Source organism: Tasmannia lanceolata, unplaced genomic scaffold (genome assembly GCF_043159265.1).
Source record: "Tasmannia lanceolata isolate RefF3 unplaced genomic scaffold, GAP_Taslan_0.1 ptg000015l, whole genome shotgun sequence".
Lineage (NCBI taxonomy): Eukaryota > Viridiplantae > Streptophyta > Magnoliopsida > Canellales > Winteraceae > Tasmannia > Tasmannia lanceolata.
Genome location: NW_027518692.1, coordinates 15,390,574 through 15,409,684, shown reverse-complemented (window position 1 = coordinate 15,409,684; position 19,111 = coordinate 15,390,574). Strand labels below are relative to the sequence as shown.

Sequence of the window (19,111 nt, the reverse complement as noted above, 5' to 3'; positions counted from 1 at the left end):
CTTTCTATTTTTAATATCTTCTTCCTCGATTAAGAAAAACCAACTGGATATTGTATTATATGCAAATAATAATTAGAGGTATCCAAAGATATTGACCGTGGCGACATTTAGTACTCTTTTGACTTCAGCCAATCTGTATACGCACATGTTTTTTATCAACAGTAAAACAAAAGGAAGGGGTGGCAAATACCAGTTCCCACCCCTTCTTTCATCCCAACTGATTCCCTCCCTCTTGATCTGATAAACATCATCACATCCGACTTCTGGCACAATTTACACTCGTTTATAACACCCTCCAATTGGGATATTGGAAATTTGTATTATATTTGCTTTCTTTCCCTTGTAGCTGCCCTCGTGGCCCCCTTCTGTATTGTTCCTTTTGTGTCGTATGAAACTCGATTTTTTCCCATCCCGTCTTTTTGCCAAATCACGTTTTGCTAACTATATTCCAGTCTTAATTGACGGCAAAACTAAACTGGAGTAAAAACTCGTCGAATGTATAAGGTACAAGGGTGCGGGACTATGATTGAGAGTATCTTGCAAATTATAACAGCTTGTAAAAGAAGATTAGAAAAGTATTTGAACCAAAAGACTGCACGTATCAATTCTCAAATAGACAACTCTGACTTCTTCACCTGCTTAGCACTATAAAAACCACACAATAAAGTGAACAAACCAAAACCAATAACATAAACAGAGCAAGAAATTGCAGAGAAGTAGAGATTACAGAGCTGGAGCTAGCAATGGAGAGCAAGGGAGAAATACAAGAGGTAAAAAGTCATGCGCGTGTATGGAAACATACGTTGGGCTTCATGGATTCTGTTGTCACAGAATGGATGGTTGAGCTGAGATTAGCAGACATAATACACAATCATGGCCGTCCGATCACAGTTCCCCAACTGGCTTCTTCTCTTACACCTCCATGTACAAACACTGACTTCCTCCGTCGGATGATGCGCTACCTGGCCCACCTGGGTCTCTTCACCGTCGCGAAAAATGGCGAGGAGGAAGAAATATACAGTCTCACCTCAGATGGTAAATGTGAAACAACCAATTAATTACTCCATAAGATAAAGCTGTTATGGTTGGTGTTATTTAATCATTTATGCTTCAACACTTCCTTTTGGGATGGCCGTACATGTGAATTTTTAGGCCATATTTGGCAGCGAGGAAATTTTTTTTTCATGATAAATTAGTGTCTCAAAGTGGTGAGAAGTGGTGAGAGAGGGTGGGTTGGCTAGGAGGTGAGAGATTTGGACCTCACTATTGAGATGGGAGTGAGAAGTGGCTAAAAATCAAGAAAAAGTCGATCCTATTTTGAGTACAGTTTTTTGTTTCCTTACTTTTAGCCACTTTATTGATTAGTCACTTCACCCTGCACTGCCCCTCTCTCATCACTTTGAGACGTAGTTTATCATGAAAAAAAAAAAAATCATGGTAGCCAAACGTGTCCTTATACTTCAACACTGCTTTTGGTTTGTGAATTTTTAATATCAAGGAGTTGTTGGGTTTTGAACTAAAAAACCGCTCTGATACCATGTGAAACAACCGATTACTAATCATTTGTACTTTAACAGGTAAGTACCTCTTGAAAGACGCAGAGAAGAGCATCGTCCCAATGATGAGACTTCAAATGCTAAAGAAAACCAAAGAGTCAATGGCTGCAATTGGGTACTGCTTACAAGGAGAAGCTTCCATCCCGGCCTTCGAGAGGGTTCATGGGGAGAGCCTGTGGTCTTATGCCTCAAAGGATAAAAATCAGAACAATATTTTTAATGAGGCCATGGCTTCTTCTAGTAGAACATTGACACCCGCTTTGATTGGTGCTTGTAAAGAGACCTTAGAGGGGATAAGGTCTTTGGTGGATGTGGGAGGAGGCACTGGTACGGCCTTGTATGGGATAAACAAGGAATTTCCACATATAAAGTGCACTGTTTTTGACCTTCCTCATGTGGTGGAGACCTCACCAGAAAACCCCGGTATAGATTGTGTGGCCGGGGACATGTTTTCTTTTGTACCACAGGCAGATGCAGTTTTGCTGATGGTAAGCATATTAACCCTAATCACAAGATCTCTGATATATAGTTCAAGGGCTTTGGTAATGGGGCACTCATTAAGTGTCATTTAATTGGTCTTTGGAACATGAATTTATACATACTCTCAAAGTTACTTATTTTCATGTGTAATCCAATAATGGAAAGGTAGGAAATTCTGGAAAAGATTTTCCTTTCCTAACTTTTCAAGGAAATTCCTGCAATCTAAACAGGGCCTAATGAGGAATTAAAATTTGGATGCCTTTTTATGGGATCCAAATGATATTTTCATGACTTATTTAGAGGGAAACCTTCGTACATAAATCGAGGGTTAGGATCAATGGATCATGATTTATGGGGTACAAACTGTTGACATTGGGGCACAATAAATAAATGGTTTGGGTCATCTTATGAAGTGGGTCCCACTGTGCTTTTTGAAAAAATACTGGACTACTACAATAACTTTACGTGTATCTGTTTTTTTCCTAATATTACTACAATAACTTTACATTTATAGCATGTTTTGAGTTTTACCCATCTTAATAGTAAGTTTCCTAAATGGAAATACAACGCGATGTCTACTTAACCTATTAATAATTTCAATATATTACTTGTTATAATCTTATTATTATGTAAAACATTTTAAAATTGAGAATTGATTAAAATATTTTGGCAAATCAACAATTTTTTTTTTTTTTTTTTTTTTTTGAGTTTTGCCGAGTCTGACACTTGATACCCATGTCGGATTCGAAAACTCATACCCGTACTGATGCAACATATGATATGATCCATGTACTTAACACTGCACAAGAAGAAGATGGCCCACTGTTTCAGGTTCTTCTTCACATAGCTGATATCAATCCCAAGATGAATATTTGCTTAGTCTGGTTGTTGAAATCTGTAGCGCTATCTAACACATTTCTTTTTGCCTATTCTCTACCAATGTGTTGGTTGCAGTGTGTACTGCACGACTGGGCTGATGAGGAGTGTTTGAAGATACTGAAGAATTGCAAGAAAGCTATACCAGAGACAGGGAAGTTGATCATAGTTGATATTGTAGTTGATATAGGCGAAGGAGATGACTTAGACCATGTGAGATTGGTTTACGACATGATGATGGTAGCGCTGGCCGGAGGAAAGGAGAGGACTGAGAAAGAATGGAGAAAACTGCTGTCAACTGCCGGATTCAGCGGATGTAAGATAAAGCGCACCTTGACTTTGCAGTCTGTAATTGAAGCATTTCCCTAGAATTCCTTACTGATTCTTCTGTTAAGAGGAGATGAATGAACATCATTGTATTTGATGCAGTGGCAACTTGGTAGCCAAGGTTGTTTTGTAATCAATCTTGGAAGACTTTTCTACAACTACTGCATTTTTTGGTCATACTAAGTTGTATTTCATTAAGACGTTTAGTAAGTTGTGCTTTATTAACTAGTGCCTAATAAGTTGTATTTCATTAACTAAGTCTAGTAAGTTGTGTTTCTTTATGTCTAGTAAGCTGTGGTGTTTGAGAATTATAGTAGTTAATGTTGTGCGGAGAATCCAATGTAAAAGTTCTATAAGTGGAGGATTTTGAATAAATTTAAATTATTGATAATATGTCAATTTGGTTGAGCATTGCTCATCTTTCCTTCTTCTCTTGGTTGTGTTCTACTTTCTTAGTCCCTCTTAAGCACATGCATTGATATGTCTATGCAATAAGCCCGGGATTATATGGCAAATAGTGTATTTACTCCAATTTTTTAATGCGTAGTAATTGTTATTTTCTGGAGATTCTTAGAAAGAAAACTATGGTGACGTGGGGGAAAATTGCCTAGTGTTTCTTTCTATTCAGCAGTGAAATTGTGGCCTCCATGACTTTTCTCTACTTAGAAAACCACAAGGCTGCCGGAATCGGAGGTGTAATTAGAGATGACGATAGCACAATCCTGATGTCTTACTCGGGGAACATCAGAATATGCAATGCAAATGAGGCGGAGGCGAAAGCGCTGCTCTTTGGATTGAAATGGTTCGCGAGAACAACTTGAGCCCTTTAATTGTGGAAGGGGTCTCTTCTAACACTATCGCCTAGGCTTCAGGACGATGCCCAGGCCCATGGCGCCTTTCCATTTACGCCCAATATCTGAACATAGAAGGAGATCCGCTAACAGGATGGCGGACATATTAGCTCGGAATGGGGCATCTGGAGTGGCAACAAGGATGGGCATTGCCGATCATTTGGTTCAGCCAACTTGATGGAAGGGCACATCTTGAAGTTCTCTCATTGTGGGAGGGTTTATTTTTTATTGGCCTGTAATCTGTATCATTTTTGGGGACATCGTCCCTTGCTTGATGTATGATTCATGACCTATGGAATAAAGTGTTAATTTTAAAAAAAAAAAATTCCCCTTGTGATTAGATAACAAGATAACAACATATAATAGCAAAATTGTAACATTTACCAATACTCTCCACATGTGCACATGCCGCCTTCAAAATGGTGAAATCTATACAGATCTCTAATAATTATTCTTCTTTTAAGACTTTTAGAGACTAGCTTTGCAAAACTATGGCAATCTTCACAAATTCTAAGGTTTTTCAATATGTTCAGTGTTGTTGTTGGGCTTGTGCTAATAAGACCAAATGAAATAGCCAGCTTTTCACTATGATAATAGAGTTGGTGTTCTTTCTCTTCCTCCTCTATGTCAAACAACACATGAGATGTTTTTGCTACATACCCCATCAATCCCACCTTTTTTACTATTGAATCTAAGTTTTCATAAATTTCTTTGGCTCTAACATGTGATCTGTCCCCTACAACAAAGTCATGGGCAACACCATTCACCTTGATTGAACTACACCCTCTTGTCTTTCTTATTCCCTTCAACTTCATCAATTTTCTTACTCTGTCCACATCCTCCCACCTTTTGGCTGCACCATATGTGTTTGACAACAGCACATAGACACCATGGTTATGAGGCTCCAGCTCAAGAAGTACCTTGCCCACTCTTTCGGCTAGCTTAACATTGCCATGGACTCTAGAGGCATTCAGAAGAGCCCCCCAAACAACAGCATCGGGCTTCATTGGCATATTGGTAACAAGCTCTTCGGCTTCTAGTAGACGCCCTGAACGACCTAGAAGGTCAACCATGCATGCATAGTGCTCAAGCTTAGGCTCAATACCATGGACTCGGCTCATGCAATTGAAGTAGTGCTCACCTTTGTCCACCAACCCGGAATGGTTACATGCATTCAGAACTCCAATGAAGGTAACTTCATCCGGCTCCATGCCAACACCTTGCATTTGTGCAAAGAGATCAAGAGCTCTATTTGCTTCACCATGCATGGCCAGCCCCCCAATCATGGCATTCCAAGAACAAACATTCCTCGCGTACATTCTGTTGAAAATTCGATACGCAATATCAATTTCTCCACACTTTGCATACATATCTATCAAGGAGGTTCCAATCATAATATTGTACCCAACCCCTCCAACCTCTATATAATGATGTATCCATTTACCTATATCCAAGTCACCAGATGTAGCACAGCCAGATAACATAGTGACGATAACAGCCTCATCTGGGGTAAAATTTTGTGAACCCATCTCTCTGAACAGCTCAAAAGCTTCTCTAAGACAATTGCACCTAACATAGCCGGAAATTATTGCAGTCCAACAAACCAAATCTCTTTGAGGCATTCTATCAAACACTTTCCGTGCAATCTCAATCCTCCCACATTTTGCATACATGTCAACCAGAGAAGTACCCAAAACAATATCTTTCTCACCTAAAAGATGGTGAAGCCTTCTACCCAATTCTAAATCCCTTAAATTCGCACAAGCGCACAACAAACTCGCCAGTGTGACCTCATCTGGTCTCACATTCTCCAACTCCATTTCCCTAAATAACCCAATTGCATCCTTAAAACCACCTGCTCTTACATACCCACTAATCATAGTCGTCCAAACAACAACATTCTTCACAAGAATTTCATCAAACACTTTATGGGCACATTCAATTTTGTCACATTTAACATACATTTGAATCAAAGCACTCTGAACAAAAACGTCTATTTCTAAACCAAGTCTTATCACATGAACATGAACCAATTTTCCTACCGTTGTTGCTTGTAATCTAGAACAAGATTTTAAAAGAAAAGGGAAAGTAAATTTATCGGGAAAATTACCTGAAATGAGCATGTGGGTGTAGATAGATAGAGCTCTCTGCGGGGTGTTCGAGGCTGAAAAACCTCTAATCATAGAATTCCAAACGTGGGTTGTTGGGTCTTCAATTCTGTGGAAGATATTTTGGGCGTAGTAGAGATCGGAAAAGGGTGAAGTTGCATAGAGAGATAGGATTTTAGAGATGATGATGGGATTTGAATAGAGGGATGTTGTAACGGCTAGTGCGTGGAGTTGTTTCAGGATGTCGAGGGATGAACAGTTCTGTAGTAGATTAAATAGTTTCGTGTAGCTATGCGCCATCTAAGGTGGATTTCGTTTATATGAGACCATCTCTCTAAATAAAAGAAAACGATAAGGCTATTGATATTTGGCACTACCATGTTTTAATAATTGCACTAACTTAACTTCTCTTTATTGTTTAAGAGAAATTATATGATGCCAGACCGTCAAAATAAAGGGCCTGTTTTTTATCCAAAGGAAAGCACCGCTTTTTACTTTTCCTTGGTTCAAAAACCAAGGCAGCAGTTTTTGCCCTTTACATTTTGACATTTTGACGGTCGGGCATCATATAATTTCTCATTGTTTAAACAGCTATCAAAGGTTCTTCCATATCCCAAAAAGCTCTCTGCAGCCAATAAATTAAGTAAAGACAGGTTGAGTTTGTGCAATTATTGAAACATGTTAGTGTCAAAATCAGTAGCTAAAGATAATAGTGGAGAATTTAGGAAAAGTTTGAGAAGGTTTTAGGAATTTAGGAAATTAGAAAGAGAATGTTTAGGAAGAATTGAAGAGTGAGGGACAGAATTCAGGGGAGTTAAAATGGGGAAAGGAATAATATGCAGAGATATAGAATGGGGAGTACGACAAGGTTTTGATAATGGAATCACCTTGTTTTACATCTCCTTAATTGGCTGTTGATTCGTCCCATTATCAAAACATGGTTGTGCTGATAATGGTCCCCAATTTAGAACCTTATAAATGTAAATTCAAGTGGTTTCCTTCCAAGAACTTCATATCGGTGTTCCTATCATGTGCATTACTTAATTTAAATGGCCAACATAATGTTCATGTCATCCATTAGAAGGTCCAGGAACTGAGAAATGGAACCAGTCTTAACCAATCTTCTTCTTCTTCAGCCCAATTTCTGGTCTCATGCAGAACCCACTTGGTGTTAAAGTATAAAAGATAAATAACGCCTTTCTCCAACAGCTTAAGCTTTTGGAGAAGTTGGTAAGTTAACATGGTATCAGAGCCAAAGGTCTCGAGTTCAAACCTCCCGGATAAGCAAAAATCCACATGTGATAATCTGCCCAAAGTGGAACCACATGTGCCACGTATTTTACCAAGTGGGCCACACATGCGGGGGAGTGTTTAAGTATACCACATGTGCCATGTGTTTGCCAAGTGAGCCCACACATGCTGAGGAGTGTTAAAGTATAAAAGGTAAATAACCCCTTTCTCCAACAGCTTAAGCTTTGGAGAAGTTGGTAAGTAAACACTTGGCAAATCCAATTATTAAAGCTGAAGAGGCATATGTAGTGAGTTGTGGTGGGAGGCCTCAGATTGATCAGAAGAATGAAGAGAATGGATCAGACAGCAATAAAGCCACTGGAAGTCTTCTTTGGCAGGAGAAAGAAGCACTAGCATCAGAGATGATGGATTTTGATTGGTAAACTTTCAATTGGGATGCACTGATGGAGATGCAGAGCCTCGGGGATCATTTTGGAGAGTGTTGAGTTTACCTGCTTCAACATGGGATCTCTAAGTAGCAGCTAATTTTGGCAGAGTATAAGATACATAAAACCAAGTTAAATTCTGCATGTGAGTTAACTTCATGTCAGTACAACTTGATGTTTGTTGAAGTATAAAGGAATAAATAACGCCTTCTCCAACAGCTTAAGCTTTTGGAGTAACTGGTTGGTTTCACAATGTTTTTGCCAGTGGTGGGTTAATGCAGAGTAAAGAGTTGGTGTGTCAGAGAGGTTATGATTTCTTTCCGTAGTTTAACACTTACAGGTACTCTAGAATGTCTGCTATTCTTGGATGAAACATGAATTAATTAAGCTAAATTAGGTAGAAGTTAATTAGATTTATGATTTAAATTAAGATCCATGCAATAAATGAGCATGACCTGAGAAGATTAAAAAGTTTGGTAGATCTTTATACAGGTTTTGTTTTCTTTTTCAGTGTAGTTCTTGCAGGTTGACAGAGCTAAGCTTGGAGAAGTGCACATTTTCCTTACTGTTTTGGACACACTGAGGTCTAGAGTATAGTTATAGTCTGTTCACGATAAATAGACGATTTAAAGGCAAAGAACATAGATGCTTTTATGATATCTCGAGACATCTAGCGATGTTGCTAAGAGATCTGAGGCAAGTGAATATTTGATTTAAATGTTTGGTGTCACCTTTGTATTAAATATTAAACATGATGAATCCCAAAATCACTGATAAGAGTACATTACGGTACAATGTAAATTCCTGGTAATCAGAATAATTGGCTGATAAAGCTCAAAAAAGAATATAATAAATTAAATGGGACCATGCCTCATTTAGGCTATCCCAGGAGAATGTCACAGGTTCGACACATTAAGAAGAAGAAGATGAAGATTAACTATTACAGAATATAGACTTGTGACAATATTTATTCATTTCCATACTCTGATGCGCTCAAATACTCACCGTGCTCCTCAAAATACTCAACCAAGTGTTTCAGGAAACTGTCATGACTTACAGTTTCGGTGTCACAAACAAGACAACACTGTCTTCTTGCGCGAGTCACAGCCACATTCATCCGCCTGTGGTCGCTCAAAAAACCCACCTGAAAAGTAAATGAAACCTTCAATCTGCAATTTAAAATTTTATTGACACTACCATCATATATTCAGATTCCAGCAGCCAATACCCAATTAGATGAATTCGACATATCTAAATGATTGCATGTGACTTGTTAAAATATAAGAACTCAGAAGTACCTCTTTCTTTGAGTTAGATCTGACCATAGAAATGATAATGGCTTCTTTTTCTCGACCTTGGAAGCCATCTACTGTAGATATCTCCATCTCCCTGAGCTTGTCTTCTTTGCTTCTCATCATTTTTAGTAAGACAACCTGCAACATCATGCACCATCTAATTTGAGGATTTAGTAGCAAACTATCAATAGAGAGAATCTTAAAGAAGTTCAAATAAAGAAATTGGGAAAGGGCTGCAGGGCATAATGAAAACGATTTTTTTTGCCAATAAAAAAATTAAATTTTTAAGAACACAACCAAAGGATTGAGCAACATATTTTTTTTCATCCAATAAAAACTGGAATAATAATAACCATTATAGGTTTCTACATCTAAACATAAAATCAGTTGGTTTGGCTTTACTTTACAACGGCCTTTCTTTGAAATGTTTTTCAGTCTGTAAAGCTCATTTTTAATCACAATTGAAAAAAAGGACTCTAAACAAAATAAATAAGCTAGCTAAACCTGTGCAGCATAAGGGCTGATAATTCCAATATCAGATGAGTGGACGCCACTCTCAACAAGTCTCTTTGCATGGGCTATAGCAACAGCAGCCTCACCCTCATTCATCGTACTCTCTTCTTCATCCTTCTTTTCGTCCATGTCACACCTGAAATGAACCAGGTGATTACAACTTTCAGAAGTAATGTAATCTGAATGATTCAATAATGCTTGTTAGGCATTCAATATATAATTTCACTGTGAAGTTGAAGATCTACATATTAAAAAGAATAGTTCCAACTGTAAATCACTTTTTTTTTTAAAAATTGACAATTTATTAATCTTGAAATGAATAGGAGGGGACAAGTTGTCCCTTCCCGATTACAAGAAGAGGATCAAAGACCCAAGGTAACCCAAAAACCCATATGATTACAAAGATGATAAAACCAAAATTTCATTTCTAAGAACTCCCGCCTTTGCCAAATTGTCTGCCGGGCTGCCGCCTCATTTGCCGACTGCCTCCGATGCTCAATCTTGGGATCCAGAGCTCTTACTAAGTCCAGGACTTCCGCTGATAGAGTTTGGAATTTCCACAAGCCATTCAAATGCCCGGATGCCCATGCAACTGCATTGGTCGAGTCGCCCTCCACTACTAGCGGTCGCTGGTTATTCTCATATGCCCATCGAAGACCAAAAAGTAGGGCCCTAACTTCTGCTTCATTCGCGTCACAGATCCCTACCGGACCTGAGAACGACATAGCTTCTTTATCATCCCTTATCAACCCACTTATTCCTGCCTTTCCGGGGTTGCCAATCGAGCTCCCATCAAAATTCAGCTTCAGCCATCCTGCCAGCGGTGCCTTCCATTTCGGCTGTGGTTTAGTATGGATTGTTCTATCCCAAATTATGGACCACCAGTTTCTGATAAGATCGTCCACTCCATAGGGGATTTTCTTTTTCACCGTAGCCCAGGTGATGATTTCCACCTTTATATCCGTCGCCAAGCTACCAGATGTCTTAGACTTCCCCTCGAAGATGCACCTATTGCGTTCCTTCCATACTATAGCATAAGGAAAGGTACTCCACAGCAATCTACCTATTTCTCCAAAAGGTCCGTTCTGCCAACTAACCATTAACGAGCATATCGATCTTGGGCAAACCCACCTCATTCCAAATGCTCCCATTGACCTTGTCCATAGTTGGTGAGAGTAGGTCATTAGATGATCCAATGTTTCTTCCGCTTGGAGACACAATACACATCTGGTTGCAAGAGAGAAGTGCCTCCTTTTTAATCGGTCGCAAGTATTGATTTTCCTATGTACCAATGTCCAGCCAAACGCCACCACTCTCGGTGGTGCAAAAGATTTCCAAATACGATTTTTTGCAGATGCCCGGCCTCCATTCAAGACAGAAAAAAGATCTCGATGTGAACTCTCCATCTGGTTCCGGTATCCAGACCCTCTCGTCACTTTTGAAGTTTGAACAATACATTGAATTAAGTCGTGACAAAAGCCTTTGAAGATCCTCTATTTCCACATCTTTAAGATCCCTTCGCAAGTGGATGTCCGAGAAGCCTCTACCCATTTCCCTTTCTCTGACCAAGTAGTCTGCCACTGATGCTTCTGGCGATAATGCGGCTTTGAATAACCGTGGGAATGCCACACTGAGCAGTGTGTTGCCACACCATAGGTCTAACCAGAATCAAACTTCCGTACCCCTACCGACCTTGTACCGGATTTCTTTTTCAAAGACTTCTTTGACAGAACAAATTGATCTCCAAGCCCCCGAACCTCTGCCAGCTGCATGTGCTCTTATGTTCCAATCCCCCCATTTTGAGCCATCACGGTGCCAAAGCGCTAACTTTTCATTACCATAGCGCCATAGCCATTTGCCAAGCAACGAGACGTTCCTTGCCTTTATTTTTCCAATACCCAGTCCACCATTCTTCTTTAGCCTGGACACTTTGTCCCGGTTTATTAGGTGCCTTAATCTTTTGGGTTGACCACCACCATCCCAAAGGAAAACCCACTGCAATTTTTCAATCCTTAATGCAACCTTGATAGGGATTTTAAAAAGGGACATAAATTAAACCGGCATGTTCGCCAATGCTGCTTTTATCAATGTAATTCTTCCTCCGAAAGAGATGTATCTTTTCTTCCAAGTTGTCAGTTTGCGTTCAATTCTCTCCACGACCGGATCCCATTGGGATGCCGACAGGATACCAAAGCCCAAAGGCAACCCTAGATATGTCACCGGGAATACACCTGCTTCACATCCTATAATTTGCGCGAAGTTATTGACAACCTGCTGATCCACGTTAATTCCCTTAATCTTTAGACCGGAGATAATCTCAAACCAACTGAAAATTTGTTTGACATTGGATATTGTCATGGCACTGCTTTCCAGAAAGACCAGCGTCTCTTGTAAATGTGTAATTGCCTCACCAGCGATTCCCGCTTTCAGTCCTTGGAAATGACCCGAATTTTTTTGCCTTTGTTAGCATTAGGCTGAGAGCCTCTACCACCATAATAAACAGATATGGAGCCAGTGGGTCGCCCTGACGTAGACCCCCCGAGCTTTTGAAATAACCTTCCTCTGAGCCATTGATGAGAATGGAGGAACTATTAAACGATACCACCGCATTTGTCCATTTCCTAAATTTGAGACCAAAACTCATCTGCTACTGGATGAAATCAAGCACCTCCCAACCAACGTGGTCGTAGGCCTTTTCAATATCTATTTTGACTACCATACCGGCACCCCCTTCTCTGTTAACTGGATCAAAATTTTCGTTTGCAATAAGGACACCATCCAAAATTTGCCTGGAATCAGCAAAAGCCCCTTGAAATTGGGATATGATGCTGCCCATTATGTCTTTTAGCCTTCGAGCCAGAATTTTAGAAATGATCTTCGGGATACTATGCATCAGACTAATCGGCCATAAGTCCTTGATACCAATTACTCCTTCCTTCTTTGGTATCAGGGCAATGAATGTAGCTGTTGCGGCTTCACTGATGATCCCCTCTCTTGGAATTCAAACATGAAAGCCGTGATGTCATCCTTCATAGTACTCCAGTACCTTTGAAAGAACACCATTGGGAAGCCATCCGGGCCCGGAGCTTTGTCTTTTTGCATGGAAAATATGGCTTGCTCGACTTCCTCTACTGTGAAATCACGATCGAGAGAGATTCTTTGGCAAAGGGAAACTGATTTGAACTGTAAGCCTCTCATTCTCGGACGCCAGTCAGCTGATTTTGTGTAAAGGTCTGAATAGAAGTGTATAATTTTCCTTTTTATTGCATCTGAATTCACCACCAAGGTGTCATCTTCCTTAATACAGTTAATTGTGTTAATTCTTTGCCTTGTATTCGCCATCCGATGGAAAAAATTTGAATTCTTATCCCCTTCTTTAAGCCAGACCGCTCTGGATTTCTACCTCCACATTATCTCATCTCTCCCCAGGATTTCCTCGTGCTCCTCCAGGAGTTTTAATCGATCTATCTTCTCTTCTGGCGAAAGAAGGCCTTCATATTCCTTTTCTTCAAAAAATCCCAGACATAAGATAATCTCCTCCTTTCTGCATCTGTTGACCTCGTCAGAAATCTTCTGCCATTCTTTAATCTTCAGCTTAACTCACTTTAGTTCCAACTGTAAATCACATGCATGGCAATCTAAGGATGGATCCGAGTTTTGTCCGAACAGAACTTGCAAGAACAGATGGATTATCTTCTCTGAGTGCTATCTAATCCTAACAACACGCAAGATGTCACATCTGAGACTACCACAGAATATGGTTAAGATGTAACATTTTGTTGACACTTGTAAAAGCCATTATCACTCAATTTGCATGAGAGAAGGAGAAGAAGAATAAAGAAATAGAGAAGATGAATTTCATGGAGGTTGAGAAATAGAGAAGACGAATTTCATGAAATAAGCCTACTTTAACTAAAAAGAATTACACTGAAACTTCAATATAAGAATAAAGAAATATAGAGAAGATGAATTTCATGGAGGTTGAGAAATAGAGAAGGCGAATTTCATGAAATAAGCCTACTTTAGCTTACAAGAATTACACTGAAACTTCAATATAACTCTATCACAAACTACGTAAATACTCCCCCTAAAGTAACTTTTGGCCAGGAGTCCAATATTTCAAGGCATTGCTTCATATATTCCCCCCGGTGGAAAAACAAATCTCAACTCTAGGCCCGTCATGGCCAGGAGTCCATGATTTCAACAGATAGTGAAGGGAAAATTGTAATGAGTACAAGGTCTCAAATCCAATGGTGGAATGGAGAACCAAAAGACACAAGAACAGAGATTGGAGAAGAATTAGTATTTCAAATTGACGTGCATACTTCTTGAACCATGCTCGGATGGCATCTCAAGTGTAGAAGCCGCAATTCCCCACTTCGTATGATAGAAGGAAAAGAAAAAGGAAAAAAACGAGAGAATGAATTCCGTGGAGGCTGAGAAATCCAAACCAATGACTTGATACTTGTATAGGTGCAAAGAAAATATTTACAACTAATACCATTAGGACCATCCTAGATAGGCACATAGGCCCAAAAAAAAAAGGAAATAAGCATATACTTTAGCTTAAAAGCATTATATTGAAGCTTCAATATAACTCTAACATAACTATCTAACTCTTAACCAGAGAAGCCGGATTCGCACCTATAGTTGGGGATTCGCGATTCCCCGAATCGCAAATCGGAATCGTAATTCGATTCGATTCCCCGATTCTGGGGAATCCCGAATCCATTCCATCGGAATCACGAATCGTCATTTGGGAATCGCGATTCTGTTTCCACCGGAATCGCGATTCTGGAAAGGTAAATTCGCGTTTTATGAAAATAAAATCTGCGGTTTTTAGTAATTTGGATTCGGGAATCACATAATTTAAAAGCGCGATTCCCATAAGATCAAATCCGGTCTTTTAGTGATGGGAATCGCGAATCCCAACTTTTTGACGTGAAATTACATTTATAGCCTTTTTTAACAGTAAGGGTGATATTTTGAGTGGGGTTATTTTTGTAATTTCAATTTAAAACCTATAAAAGCTAAAAAAAAAACCCTAAAAAACGAAAAAACAAGAAAACCCTCTTCTCCTCCTCCTCCTCCTCACAGCCGCTCCTCTCCCCCTTTCCTCTCTCACCGCCGCCCCTCTCTCTCACCGCGATTCCCGCCGGCAAGAACAAGAAAAAGAAGAAGAAGAAGAAGAAGAAGGAAAGGTATGTATATATTTTTTTCTATTTTTTTTTAAAATACTAAAAAAAAGGGATGGGTTTCTGTGTGGATGGTTTCTGTGAGAAACCATTCTCACACAGTTTCTGTGAAATGCGACTCATGTATTTTGATTTTGATTTTGATTTTTGATGAGGGCACTCCTCAGGGCATGGCCCGCACCACAGGATAATCCAAACCGTGGATTATCCTCACGGTTTGGAACTTTGGATAATCCATGATTTTTTATTTTTTGTATTTTTATTAAAAAGTAAGGCATGGCCCGCACCGCAGGATAATCCAAACCGTCCATTAGATGGGCCACGGCCTAAAAAAGTTTTTTTGCCCCAAAAATCTTTTCCATAGGTTGATCCTAACCCTCTATAGATTAGAGGGTTAGGATCAACTCTCAAACCCTCCGATCTGAATGTTTGAGAGTTGATCCTAACCCTCTATAGATCGGAGGGTTAGGATCAAACTTATTTCAATCAGGTTTAGAAAGTCGAATAAAAGCTCCCATAATCCTGATGATTCGTTGCAAAAGCAACCAACATTAGAAAGAGATTCACGTCCTTTGCTATTCAAATTTAACGAGGTATTTATCTCTGTCTATTGCTGGTCCTTTTCTGAAAGTTATTATGGTGAAAATCAGAAAATCACAAATGCCTGCATTCATCTCATCTCTAAGATATATAAAAAATATAAGAAAATCAAGTATAAACCTCCAGTTACCAAGTGTATCCCACACAGATTGGTTATAGCTTGGTGTTTATACTTTATACCGATCAACCTTTGGAAATGATTTTTGGGGCCCAACCTATTTAGACCGTGGCCCATCTAATGGACGGTTTGGATCATCCTGTAGTGCAGGCCATACCATACTTTTAAATTTTTAATAAAGTGAGGACTGAGGACTGAGGAGTGCCCACATCAAAATACAGTAGTGCTGATAACTTTGGGTTTGGCAGTGGAGCCCACTTGATAGGAGTTTAGCACTACCATGTTTTAATATTGCACAACTAAGTGATTTTTCAAAATTACAGTGGAGCCCACTTGATAGGATGATCCAAAGTTCCAAACCATTCATTTGGTTTTGGACTTTGGACTTTGCAACTTTGGTCTTTGGATCATCCTTAGAAGTTGCCCCACTGTCCTTTTTGAAACCTTTTTGAAGAAAACTATACTTGGCTAAATAGGAGGCTGATGGATGATCTTGTTAGTGGCACTAAAGGTGTTGCAAATTGATATTCCTTAGATGAGATGTGAATTTTAATTCCAAAAGTGTTTACTGATTCAAAATTACATTTAGGCCCAATTAATTTTAGAATTTGAGAATTGAGTTTGACTGTTTGAGTTCAAAATTGAATATTATTTTGAATACCCTCGGGAATTCCCATGGAAACCAAACCCTGAGCCTACCGCTGCATACCCTTGCATGCATGCATGTAAGACACTCACAGTAGAAAATATCTATCATATTATTCAAATATTTTACAATTTGATTTTGTCAGGAGGCAATTGAGGAAAGATGGACGAGACTGTCGACCAAGAATTTCAAGGCCAAGGTGTAGGTGATGATGACAGTTTTTGAAGGGGACCTAGAATACAACTATGATGAAGAATATGTGGAAGAAGATTATGACGAGGACATAGTGTTGACTCTGAACGCAAGGTCAGCAACAGTTTTATGGTCACACGTAGTCAAATGAAAGAAAGCTAGTGAAGGACATGGGGGAACCAAAAAGTGGAAATGTAAGCATTGTAAGAAGGTTTACACTGGGACTTATACAAGGGTGCACGCACACCTTGTGAAAGCACCAAGAGGTCAAGGTCAAGGAATAGCATATTGCAGTGCAGTTGCAAAAGACAAACAATTACAAGAGCACATCAGAAGCCAAGTCCAAAGAGCAGAGAATTTACCTGGGAGACTGCCACTGAAGAAATCACGATTAGACATGCTTGGCAAGTCTTCCAGCTCCGGTGCGACTTCTTCAAGTAAGGTTGGTGAATCACCACTTGGCAAGTCTTTTAGAGCAAAGGATAGAGACGATGTTGATCATAAAGTGCTGAGATTTTTGGCCGCCAATGGGATTCCCTTTAACGTCCTCCGATCTCCATATTTTCAAGAGATGATAACTGCCGCCAATTGTGTGCCTGGATACAAGTTGCCTTCTTATGAGAAAGCAAGAACAACTTTATTGGACCATGAGAAAGATAATGTAACAAAAGATCTAGGTGTTGTGAGAGAAAAATGGCCTGAACATGGGCTTTCTATTGTCTCTGATAGATGGACAAACGTGAAGAACAAAGCCCTGATCAATGTACTGGCATCGAATATGTTCGGTTCAATGTTTCTCTATGCGCACGACTTCTCTGCTGTGGAGAAATCAGGAAAAAACATTGCAAAGTTTTTGTTAAATGCTATTGAAGAAGTAGGGCCTTTTAATGTTGTGCAAGTGCTGACAGATAATGCAGCCAATTGCAAGCTTGCTGGGACAGAGGTTAATAAAGTTTATCCCCACATATTTTGGTCTCCTTGTGTGGTTCACACATTAAATCTGATATTCAAAGACTTGACCAAGCATAAACACCTAGGTTGGATTGGAGAGACTTCCCGTTCCTGCAAGGATGTCGTCAAATATATTACCAATCATTCGCAGGCTCTTGCTATATTTAGAAGCAATTCAAAGTTTGAGTTGCTGAAAGTTGCGAAGACTAGATTTGCAACTCATTATACTACACTTAAGAGACTTCTTGATGTAAGGGAGGCGTTGCAGATGACAGTATTAACAGATGCTTGGAAAGATCGGTTGAATGCTTGCACCGACAAAGTGATGATAGAGAGGGGCGAGATGACAACTACTTGTGTAGTCTCTGATGAATTTTGGACGAACATAAAATTGGCATTATTAATTACGAAGCCCGTCTATAAAATGATTAAGTTCACTGACCAGGAAGGCTGTCTGATATCAGAAGTGTACGAAGGCATGGACAATATGTTAGGACAAATAAAAGATAACTTGAAAGATGTGCCTGACATGTACAATCATATTCATGGTATTGTGGTGGGACGATGGGGGAAGATGAATGTTCGAATGCATGCCTTGGCTCATGTACTCACTCCAAAATATTATGACCCTGCATATCTCAATATTCCAGCACCAGGCGGTGGTAAACGAGTCACCCCAGGTATGTAATTGTTTCTCATATTGTGAATTTTCATAATGTTCCAGCACCAGGAAGGGTTGGAAGGTTTTCCAGTAAATTTGCCAGGGATGATGCGAAAGATCCCAATGTGTGTGTGACCAAATGGTGGAACTTTCATGAAAGTCATGTACCAGAGTTACAGTCAGTGGCCATCAAAATTCTCTCACAGCCTATCAGCACATCTTCTGCAGAGAGAGTATGGAGCACGTATAGCTTCATTCACAATGTAAAGCGTAATCGCTTAAATTCACATCGTGCTGATACTCTTGTGTACATCCACTCAAATCTTCGACTCCTATCCAGGTTTAAAGTTTGTTTCGTTTTTTCATGCAATAATTGTTTTTTATTATTTATGTCAGATTATTTATTTAATTTCGAATCTATTATTTAGATTTAATGCGGCTGCATACAAAGAAGGACCAAATAGAAAATGGGACATCAACCGAGAGCTCCCACTTATGGATGACTCCTCTATCAGAATGGAGGATATGCGATGGCAGGATCTCGATGATGATTTCCTTAGACCTTCTACATTTCGTGCGTCATCTCAGTCATTACTTTCAACTCCTTCACTCACTATTCGTGACTTAGATGACAATGACGAAGCTGCAGGATCTGGGACTCCAAGAGTGGTCAGTAGCTCGGAACTTGAAATTGGACGACCATCCAACACTCAAGGTCGTATTACTAGTTTCCTGGGGCGTGGAGAACGTACAAGGGGAGGTACAAAATCTTTAACAGTTGCAATTTCCCAGTGAAGATATTAGTCTTATAAATATTAATTCATTTATTTAAACTTTTCCTTTACAGAAAATGTAGAAGGAAGAGGACGAGCTGATCATGCTTATTCGAAGGGAAAGAGAAAAGCCTAACTTTATTTCTTTTTCTTTAAACACTCGAGAAATTCTGTAATAATTTTGATATTTCGCTTTTTGGAAACTAAATTTTTTGTTTAATGGTGGAGTCCTGGTCCCTGGACTCCTGGCCTCCTAGCTCCTGAATGAAAAACTGTTATAATTTCAGTATTTG

At 39.5% G+C, this 19,111-nt stretch overlaps 2 protein-coding genes, 1 long non-coding RNA gene and 1 pseudogene across 4 annotated transcripts in view; 1 reads left to right on the top strand and 3 right to left on the bottom strand.

The window, feature by feature from the left end:
- The first annotated feature begins 601 nt into the window (after positions 1–601).
- LOC143846621 ((RS)-norcoclaurine 6-O-methyltransferase-like) lies at positions 602–3,343 on the top strand. The gene is made up of 3 exons (XM_077355108.1): positions 602–1,035; positions 1,578–2,044; positions 2,991–3,343. Exons 1-3 carry the CDS (start codon positions 744–746, stop codon positions 3,279–3,281), a joined length of 1,050 nt encoding a protein of 349 aa, XP_077211223.1. The 5' UTR covers positions 602–743; the 3' UTR covers positions 3,282–3,343.
- Positions 668–3,352, bottom strand: LOC143846622 (uncharacterized). The gene is made up of 2 exons (XR_013234802.1): positions 1,586–3,352; positions 668–979 (listed from the first exon to the last, which is right to left on the bottom strand). It is a non-coding gene; the product is annotated as an uncharacterized LOC143846622 (long non-coding RNA).
- A 1,118-nt stretch (positions 3,353–4,470) lies between these two features.
- LOC143891767 (pentatricopeptide repeat-containing protein At1g08070, chloroplastic pseudogene) lies at positions 4,471–6,498 on the bottom strand (annotated as a pseudogene).
- A 2,068-nt stretch (positions 6,499–8,566) lies between these two features.
- Positions 8,567–19,111, bottom strand: part of LOC143893116 (DNA-binding protein) — a 32,640-nt gene continuing 22,095 nt past the window's right edge. For both annotated transcript variants that reach the window (XM_077398084.1, XM_077398083.1), the window contains exons 13-15: positions 9,674–9,818; positions 9,173–9,307; positions 8,567–9,018 (exon numbers count right to left, since the gene is read on the bottom strand). In XM_077398084.1, coding sequence (XP_077254199.1) covers positions 8,842–9,018; positions 9,173–9,307; positions 9,674–9,818 — 457 coding nt within the window. In that variant the 3' untranslated portion in view covers positions 8,567–8,841. The remainder of the gene's footprint in view (positions 9,019–9,172; positions 9,308–9,673; positions 9,819–19,111) is intronic.